The sequence below is a fragment of the Sinocyclocheilus anshuiensis genome, unplaced genomic scaffold, assembly GCF_001515605.1.
Source record: "Sinocyclocheilus anshuiensis isolate Anshui unplaced genomic scaffold, SAMN03320099.WGS_v1.1 scaffold1543, whole genome shotgun sequence".
Classification (NCBI taxonomy): domain Eukaryota; kingdom Metazoa; phylum Chordata; class Actinopteri; order Cypriniformes; family Cyprinidae; genus Sinocyclocheilus; species Sinocyclocheilus anshuiensis.
The window spans coordinates 921880-932051 of NW_015551074.1; the positions used below are offsets into that span (position 1 = coordinate 921880).

A 10172-nucleotide genomic window follows, 5' to 3' on the forward strand; every position below is an offset into this window, starting at 1 on the left:
TAATGGACTGATTTTGTAACTCGTGTGTGTTTTTAACGTAAACTTGTGTGTGAATGAGAACTTAGTTTAGTACTCACATGCTGTGACAGCCGCTTTCTGTGCGTGTGCTTCGGATGTGTGCTCTCAGAAAACCGTATATCAGAAGTTTAAACTCATGGTTTAAAACAGCGCGATAAACATGATAATCAGAACCAAAACAAGATGTTTTTTTAGCAAATACGAGCTGTAATGGCGCTGCTCTATTCTTGAAAAGGGGGCGGGGAGCAGCAGCTTCCACTCAAAATAGGCATTTTCAAAATTATATAATAAATTAACTGTGGAGGATTTTGAGCTGAAACCTCACAGACACATTCTGGGGACACCAGTGACTTATATTACATATTGTAAAAAGGGGCATAATATGTCTCCTTTAAGAAATCTTAACCAAATAAAGAGCCAGTTGCTTGGTGATTTGTTCCTCTTCCTCAGCCGCACCAGTAAGGCGTTCAGTAACAAGCAGACGGTGAAGCAGTGCGGCTGCTCTGAAGTGTATCTGGACTGCCTGCAGACCTTCCTTCCGGCGCTCAGCTGTCCCATCCAGAGAGGGCCTCTGCGCAGCGCCGTGCGCTCCTTCCTCCACCGCATGATCATCTGTCTGGAGGAAGAGGTGCTGCCCTTCATTCCAGCTGCGTCGCAGCACATGCTGAAGGACTGCGAGCCCAGAGACCTGCAGGAGTTCATCCCGCTCATCAGTCAGATCACTGCCAAGTTTAAGGTTAGCAGAGGGCTGCACAATTAATCTGAATTTTTCAATTCAATTCAAGTTTATTTGTATAGCGCTTTTCACGATACAAATCGTTGCAAAGCAACTTTACAGCAAATTAAGTTTCTACAATATTTAGTAGTAGCTTATCAGTGGTGACTCTCAGTTAATAAACATATGGCAGAAATGTACGGAAAAATCAATTAAAGATGTAAGCAAACAGACGATGAACACTATTAACAGCAGTTATTATATTATGCAATCAAACTTATAGAAAAATGTGGTAGTTCTGTATGTTGTTTCAGGGTTGGCATCATCTGAGGTCCTCTGAGGGGTTGGCATCATCTCTTCTCAGGTGTTCTGGATCCAGACTGAAGCTTGTGTAAATCCCATAACAATGGAAACTAATCCCGTATTTTCTAATAATATTACCAAGGGGCAACATGTATATTGAAAATAGCAGAGGACCTAGGACAGATCCTTGTTTACTGGTGATAATTGAGATGACTCCCCATTTAAATGAACAAGGTGGTAGCGATCGGACAGGTAGGATCTAAACCATCTTAAAGCCTGCCCTTGAATACCTCTATAGTTTTGTAATCGATCTATGAGTATGTCATGATCTATAGTGTCGAACGCAGCACTAAGATCAAGTAAAACTAGCAATGAGATGCAGCCTTGGTCTGACGCAAGAAGCAATTAATTTGTAATTTTAACAAGTGCAGTTTCTGTGCTATGGTGGGGCCTGAAACCTTGATAGAATTCTTCATAGAATGTATTATTATTATTTTTATTATTGTTGTTGTTGTTGTTCATTTATATCCATATTGATACATAGTCACAAACTTTTGACCAAATTGTACAGCCCTACAAACAAGTACAGCAAACCTGGATTTTTTTCAGTCACAATTTTTATCAGAAAAATCTTTTTTTTTTCCCCCAAATTGCACAGCCTATGTTAGTGCTACAGGATGGTTTGCATTTATACATTTAGCAGTGACATATAATACATTCATATTAATGAAATATAATTCATGTATTGACAGCAGAAAGACTAATAATAATAATTCCTATGGACTCTCTCTTTCTCTCCCAGAACCAGGTGTCTCCTTTCCTCCAGGAGATCTTCATGCCACTAGTGATGGCCATATTCGAGGTGTTGTCTCGTCCAGCAGAGGAGAACGACCAGACGGCTGCGTTAGAGAAGCAGATGTTGAGAAGAAGCTACTTCAGTTTCATTCAGACCATCGCCAGCAGCGGCATGAACGAGGTCATGGCCAGTCAGGGTGAGGCGCTGTCCTGTTCAGAAAGAAAGCACACCTTTGTGTCTGAAAATGTGAACTGACTTAATCTTGCTGTTTGGCAGGAGCTGAAAATATCGAGCGTGTGCTGTTCACCATCATCCAGGGAGCCGTGGATTTCCCAGACCCTGTCGCCCAGAAAACCTGCTTCATTATCCTGTCCAGACTAGTGGAACTCTGGGGTACAAAAACACTTCAAGCACAGCAGATTCTGCAGCATCTAGACATTTAATATGGGTTATTATCATTAACTAAAACTATTTACAAATATTTCTGTTAATTGAAATAAAGCTGAAATTAAATGCAATATAATTTTAAGTAGGGCTGCACGATTATGACTAAAATCATAATTGGCGATTATTCCTTTGAAATTGTAATTGCGATTATTAATTATGATTAAATGAATGATGTTTACACCTTTGTTTGAAGCAACTGCATGCCATATTTTTATATGAAAATAAACAAGCTGAAAACACTAACTAAAAAATGTTAGCCTCAAATGTCAACTATACATCGGATTGGTTTCTAATTTAAATAAAAAGGTAAAAATATGCATGGTATTATAATGTTATACTAAAATTAAAACAATGGAAAAATCCTTAAGATAACATGTAGAAAGAAAAAAAGCATCTTGAGCACGCAGAATAACATAAGTGGATTTTGAACGTTTAATTGCTGCTTTGAACGATTATGTAATTGTGGCATCCTTAATTGTAATCGCGATTAGAAATTCGATTAATTGTGCAGCCCTAATTTTAAGTGAAAAATTACTAACTGGAAATAAAAATCAAAACTTAAAAATTACAAATTAAACAAATAGTTAAAATTAAAATAAAAGCGAATTCAAAATATTAATTAAAAACTATAATAGTGTATAAATAATACTAAAGTAACACTGTTTTTAACATGTTATGCTTCTGGACTTTTAATAAGGGTTGTTATTAAAGCTATTAAAATATTTTTGTTAATTGAAATAAAGCTGAAAAAACACAAAATATAAATATTAGATGAAAAGTTCAACTAAACTGGCAACTAACTGAAATGAAGTTGAAGTAAAATCACTAACCAGATATAAAACTTAATTTTAAATTAAACATAAATAATAATCTTAAAACAAAAGCACAATTATTAAAAATGTAATTGAAAATGGAAAAGCAAAATAAATAAAAAGCTAATTCAAAATGTTAATAAAAACAATAATAATATATAAATAATAATAAGTTAACACAGCTTTTAACATGTTATGCTTCAGGCAGAATCTAGACTTTTATTATGGGTTGTAATTAAATAAAACTATTATAAATATTTTTGTTAATTGAAATAAAGTTGAAATACAATACAATATAAATATTAGGTGAAAACCTAAACTAAACAAATTAGAAAAGTTGCTTTCGCAACTAACTGAAATTTAAATTGAAGTAAAATTACTAACTAGAAATAAAAAAAAAAGCCAGTTCAAAATATTAATAAAAACTACAATAGTATAAAAGTAAAATAACACTGCTTTTAACATGTTCTCTTTCTCAGGTGGAAAAGACGGTTTGGTGGGATTTCCAGATTTCATCTATAAGCATATCGTCCCAGCATGCTTCATGGCCCCTCTTAAGCCAACCTTTGACCTTTCAGATGCCCAGACTGTTTTGGTACGTCAGTCAAGTCTTTTATAGACCGCTTCTATTTATTAAATGTCTGATGGTGATTTGTAATGTTTTGCTGTTCTGTTACAGACACTGTCCGAGTGCACGCTGACTCTGCACATGATTCATCTCAAAAGAGTGAGTCTGAAATCACCTCAACTGTGATTACTCTTCTTTAGACCTGAAACCAGTTACATTCACCTTAGGGATGAGGACTAGTCAATTAATCTAACTGCAGGCTGTTTTAATGCTGTTTGCACAGGGGCTGGAGTGTATTCAGTTTCTTCAGGAATATCTGCCTTCTCTGCAGGTCTCGCCTGAAATCACGCAGGTAACGGACACGCACCTGCTTCCATCAGGATCAGTGACATGCTTCAAGCATTTCATTTGATTACAAACTATTGTCACACACAAACTCAAAGGTCTTCACTACAACCTGTCAAAATAAAAGTTCTGTTTAACTTCAGGAAATTGTGACATGTTACTAATGTAAAGTAGAATGTTCTTGTCAAAGTAATCATAATGATAATAGAGTTAGCTTTATTTTTAAGGAATATCACAATTTTACTTTTTAATTTTAACAGTAAACCTGTTGTGCAGCACTTTGTTTGCCAAAAAATAAAAGGAATTCTATTTTAATTTGATAGTCAAAAAGATTAAATTATGCCTTCATTTGATTGCCACTATTTTTGATAATACATTTTTATTAAAGCTCATCAAAAAAGAAAGAAAAAAAATTAAAACACAACACAGAATTTCTGATATAAAATAAAGTAAAAGACTTCATAGGACCCTATTACTGTAAAAAAATATATTAAATTGATACAATTTCATTAATTCAGTTGATTAGACATGGCTTTGATTAATACAATTTAATTAAACCATCAAAACGGTATACAGAAACATTTAAACTAAAAACAGAATTTAGGAAAAAATTTAACTGATTTCCTATGGCCCTAACAATGTTATTTTTGCTAAAAGTTTAATATTTTTGATTATGAACGTTTAATTTATCCATTAAAAAGGAATCCAGAACAATAAAAAAAGGGGGGTGAATTTTTGATTACAAAAATGTAATTTATCCAATAAATGGAAACATAGTAAAATTAAAATGAAAAATCGAAAATTTGGGGAAAATAAAAATTTTATAGGACCCTATATAGGCCATTTTTTGCACGTACTCCTTAAGAGTGTGAAAAAGACAATTTAATAGCTTTACAGATTTAAACATCATTTCAACTACGTTTTAACAATCTTTGCTACTGTCATAAGTTATGGTAACAATATGTGCTTGATCATATTAGTCCTACAAGCTAAATCTTCTAGATAGAAGCTGTGGAAGTACAGATGCATCCACACTGCAGTATTGGCCATTTTTATTTAATTTATTTTTTTAGTTATTCTGATTGATATCAACTGCGTTTCTCCTCAGGAGCTGTGTCAAGTGCTTCAGCAGCCGGATGTTAAGGTTCTGAAAAACTACATGAAGGTATTTCGAGAAGCCAAGTTGCGATACCGAACCAGGACCACATGGAGATGCCAAAAAAAACCCTAAACCAATCGCCTGCTGACTGCATATATCTACTACAGTAGACGGTATGGAGGACCTTCAGAGGCAATCACAGAATATGACAGAGCTAGTGTTTAAAAGCGAAACACTGGAATTAATAATTCACTTAAAATGTGATGCGAGTCTTCGTTCTCTCTGCAATCTCTGATGTAATCAGCCTGGTTTCCTTTATATTAGCACTGTTTTGGACGGATCGTTTGAATGCATTCGCTTACGGGAAAGTTTTCAGTCCAATGATCCCGGAGTGTAGCGGCTTTAAATGATCTAATCGCAAGCAGAGAAGCAAAATTGGGTTAAAGGGTTAGAATAGAAATTGTGCTTCAGTAATTTTACATTAATTGCGTTAAATTATTTTAACGCTTTAAGGATTGTAAAATTAATCGCATGCGTTAATGATGACAGCCCTAGTTTATATGTATGTTTATATGTATACATGTAATTTATTTATTTATTTATTTTTTTAAGAGTATGCGAGAGAGAGAGAGAGTTAGATTTTATGTGGCCATTTTAACCCTTTTTTTTTTTTTTCTGTGCATGCAGGTTTTCTTCCAGCAGGCCAAACTGTAAAACTGGAACTGTAAAGCGGAGCGTTTTGGGAGCTCAGCAGTCAACGCCACTTACAAACCACCATAACGACAGAGCTTAGCGTAGGAGCTACTTTTGCACTTAAAGAAGCGTAACCACACCCTTCCTGTCTGCGGGACACGGACCCCCAACAGGAGTCACGTGGGGATTGGCTGTCACGTGACGTGACCACACCCCCACACCGACCTTGGCCCAATCAGAGTTGTGCTCTCCATGGAGGTTTAGCCGCCTGGGCTGGAGGCGACGTCTGCGAATGGACGAGACGCCATACTGTAGGTGGGGTTTGTGAGGGTGGGCGGGGCTTCAGTCCTGAACACAATTTCAAGGGAAAATGCATTTCCATTTGAAATACAACAGTTTTGGTAATTGTTTGGAAGTGACTTAAATGTTACAGAAAATTCTGGAATGAATTTAATGAAATGTTTATTTTTTTGTGCGCAAGAAATTGGGATTTTTCTCAAATTTCATTTTAAGAAGGGCCGGTTTAAGAATATTTAATTGCCACTTTTTCTTTTTTTTTAACATGCATAAATGAAGCATAGGTTTTAGTTTGACGTGATGGGGTTAATAAATGGAAGTGCTCTTGATGTTGGGCTTTTTGGATCTAAAATTTTTTTTTTTTTTTTTTTTTTTTTTTTTTTTAAAAAAAAAAAAAAAAAAAAAACTCTAGCTTTCTATTCTACTTGTTTTTCTTTGTTTGTGTATATATATATCTGCTAAATCATCAGCAATCCCCTCTAGTTTTCCATATAATACGGCATTCCCATCAAAGCTGTTCTGTAACTCGTATCGTTTCCGAGCACTAAACGTTTGTCCGCTCCATCACAGTCTCAGATTCGCTGTCGTTTAATGCCTTTAAAGCCCACTTGAAATATGCAATGTAATGTTACGAACTGTGAAAATACTACGAGGTGGTTTGATCCTTGGATCTGCAGTGGGAATGTTTTGGTTAAGTTACGCTGCTAGCAATTCTTGTTTGGAAAATGTACTTTGTGTAAAAAAAAAAAAATCTCTGGTTTGTAGAAATGACCCATTACGGCTGACAAAATGACAATCTGTGTTGGATTTTTAGAGACGCTGCACGTGTCTTAACCCTTTCAGCTCTGGATTCCACTTCAGACAGAAGCGCTCAGCAAAGGTTTGGACCTAAACGTTTCTTGGGTCTCGACATCACGTTGGCTTTAATGGTTAAAAATCATGATAGGAAAAAAATGTTAATCCAAAAACTGGATGATGAACTTGTAACTTTGAATATGAGAATGACTGTTAAAGATTGTTTCTTTGTCATTACCCATGAGCCTTTGCTTCAGACTTCCTGTGATTTGCCTAACACAGACCTGTTACTCAGAAATGCTCCAGTCCTGCTCGTCAGACCCACTGTGTTTATGCCAAAAAAGAGGAGAGAGAGACACGAAAGGTAGACTGTGCAAACTTGTTTTATTTTTGATATGCTGGGAAAGGCCCTCTCACTCTCTTTTGTCATGACCAATAAAGTATTTACTAATCTCTGCCAGATTTCCAGCTGGAGGTTTATTGAAGCGGCTGCGTTCACGTAATCATTTGAACAGATTCAGGAGAACAAGGCGCTGATGCAACGGTTTTATTCCAAATTAGTAGCTCTGTGTAAACATGTTCACCCTTAAACCCGAAATGAAACAAATAATGCTGGAGCCACTTCACCTTCATAAGTGCTAAATATTTGAGCTGCAGAGTCTTGCATGCAGCATCGTGATGTTTCAGCCTTTAATCACAGCGATGGGTCTGAGCTTGATGGCCTTCTTACTGATGCCGGCGTCGTGGCACGTGTTCACTACATCTGTGACGTTCTTGTAGGATTCAGGAGCCTGATGTGCAAGATGCAATGCGTGTTAAAAAAAAAAGTAACAAATATAACAGCATAACATTTTTTCAGTGCATTTTATTGCGATTTATATATATAAATCATTTAAAGATATAAAACAATTGTTTCAGCTTTTTTGGAAACTTGATTGGACTAGTTTAAAATTCAATTTGCAAACAGGTGAACAAGTGGTGAATAATTTGTGACCATTTACATCACGAAGCAACTTAAAAATAAAAGCATAATTATTCAATGCATTTTATTGGAGGATTATTTAAAAACAATTGATATAAAAATAAATATCTAATAAAATAGTAAAAAATAAAAATTGTTTTTGGATCATTAGAATTGAAAATCAAAGTAAATTTATAACTATTTAAATCACAAAGCAGCTTAAATAGAAGTATTCAATGCATTTTATTGTTGGATGATTATTCAAAAAATATTAAAAATAGTTTCTGCCTTTTTTGATGCTTAAATTTGAATTTGTTTAAAAGAAAATGGAAAATTTTTGCAGATGAGTGAAACTTCTGGTTTAACAGCTATTCTAATTGACATGATTGAAAAAACTATTTTTTTAAAAATCATAATACAATATAAATCTACTAAGCTTAATTCTAAGTGATAGTTTAAAAAAATATGAATTTGTGACCATTTAGTGGTAATATCATTTAAGTTTTTTTATTGCAGCATGGTTATTTGAAAAACTAAAATCGTTTCTGTTTTTGGATGCTAAAAAAAATTTGAATTGGTTCTTTAAAAAGGGGGTAAAAAAAGTTTCCAAATGACCGAACGAAGAGATCTCACCTCCTCCATCACCAGCTTGGGTGATGCCACTCTGATGGCGATGCCCATGTCTGCCAGTTTATCCAGAACGTCCTGGAAGTCCAAGTTGCGTCTGGATTTGGCTCTGGATAGAGCTCGACCCTGCAGCGTTCACAAACACACGTCAGACGGGTGAGCACGACGACGATCACTGCAGCAGATCTGATCACATGACTCACCGCTCCGTGACACGTGGTGCCAAACGTCTCCGTCATGCCCTGCTCTGTGCCCGTCAACACGTAACTGCAGGTGCCCATGGTTCCTCCGATCAGAACCGGCTGGCCTGTCAGCTGCAAGAGAAAACAACATTGAAATGTTTCAGTTTATAGTCATGTGACGTCAACCACAAAGGAAAGTCGTTTTCAAACTCTGAGTAACATGCATTAAAGGGGTCATATGGTGCTGCTAAAAAGAACATTATGTTGTGTATTTGGTGTAATGAAATGTGTTTATGCGGTTTAAGGTTCAAAAAACATTTTCCACATACTGTACATTATTGTTTCTCCTCTATGCCCCACCTTTCACAAAGCTCATAGTTCTGAAAAGCGAGGTGTGCTCTGATTGGCCAGCTATCCAGTGCGTTGTGATTGGCCGAACAGCTTGTAACACTCCAAAGAGAACTTTAAAACTTGAAATCGCATTATATGACCCCTTTAATAAATCGATCCAGGAGGAAGAATGGAGTTAGTCACCTGATAGTCGACAGGTATGAGTGGATGGTGAGGCGGGAACGCTCGCGTCGAGCCCTTCCTGTGCAGGAGAAGCGTCTTCTGTTTGCCATCCAGCATGTGCTCTTCCACCTTGGCGATGTTGTGCGAGACGTCGTAGATGACGTGCATGTCCAGATCGTCTGGTGTGGTGTTGAAGACTTTGGAGAAGGCCTGCAGTGAAGGTCAGTATGAATGAACACGTTCAGCAGCAGAACTCACATGGGACGTTGTTTGTGTAGAGTGTAAAGTATGCACATGTTCTGTATGCTTAAACATCTAGGGCTGCTCGATTATAATTATATGCACTGTTTTTTTTCCCCATGCATAATAAGCACAGCATGTACAGCTGGGTGTGTGATGTGCAGTTTTAATTTCATTTACGAATAATTTATCAATGGCATTTTTTTCCACCGACGACAATGAGACGATAACGAACAAACTCGTTTTGAATGATAAAAACTATGACGTAAATCTATTGACATTTTCGTCAACGAATAAAAACGAGACGAAAATGTTAGGGAGGGACGATTTGGGATGAGATTCATTCAGAAGGAATCTGCTGCGTGGTTACGAGGTTAGATGCGTACATATGAACCAGCGGGACATAAGCTAACATACACTTGCTGCACGTCGCATAAAACGTTCAAAAATGTCAATATGTGGGAGTAAGAGAAGAGCAGACACATGGATAAATCTGACGACGCAAGAGAGAACTCAATTCGGTCCGGTTTTCTGAGCGCAGACACTGCAGCACACACACACAGAAAGCGCCTCTCACAGCACGCGAGTAACGTTACTCTCTCGCGTCGCATGAACGGAGAATTACACACAAAATGAATTGTCCATTTTGACGAGTATTCACGTAAACACAGTTGATTACGTCTTAAGTGAACGTAAACAGTAGGGAGAACGTGTATCAGTACATTGCATCCATTGCAGCTGTGCATTCGGTTTTAAAGGGA

General features: G+C 36.5%; 2 protein-coding genes across 5 annotated transcripts in view; one reads left to right on the top strand and one right to left on the bottom strand.

The window, feature by feature from the left end:
- LOC107662216 (exportin-T) overlaps positions 1 to 6478 on the top strand; it is a 32022-nt gene extending 25544 nt beyond the window's left edge. For all 4 annotated transcript variants that reach the window (XM_016452149.1, XM_016452151.1, XM_016452150.1 and 1 more), the window contains 8 exons: positions 469 to 754; positions 1839 to 2028; positions 2109 to 2225; positions 3571 to 3686; positions 3771 to 3818; positions 3943 to 4011; positions 5113 to 5169; positions 5791 to 6478. In XM_016452149.1, coding sequence (XP_016307635.1) covers positions 469 to 754; positions 1839 to 2028; positions 2109 to 2225; positions 3571 to 3686; positions 3771 to 3818; positions 3943 to 4011; positions 5113 to 5169; positions 5791 to 5817 — 910 coding nt within the window. In that variant the 3' untranslated portion in view covers positions 5818 to 6478. The remainder of the gene's footprint in view (positions 1 to 468; positions 755 to 1838; positions 2029 to 2108; positions 2226 to 3570; positions 3687 to 3770; positions 3819 to 3942; positions 4012 to 5112; positions 5170 to 5790) is intronic.
- A 70-nt stretch (positions 6479 to 6548) lies between these two features.
- Positions 6549 to 10172, bottom strand: part of LOC107662217 (tRNA-splicing ligase RtcB homolog) — an 8782-nt gene continuing 5158 nt past the window's right edge. Inside the window, 4 exon segments of the mRNA XM_016452153.1 lie at positions 6549 to 7679; positions 8483 to 8602; positions 8680 to 8790; positions 9193 to 9381. Of these exon segments, the coding sequence (XP_016307639.1) occupies positions 7572 to 7679; positions 8483 to 8602; positions 8680 to 8790; positions 9193 to 9381 (528 nt within the window). The 3' untranslated portion in view covers positions 6549 to 7571.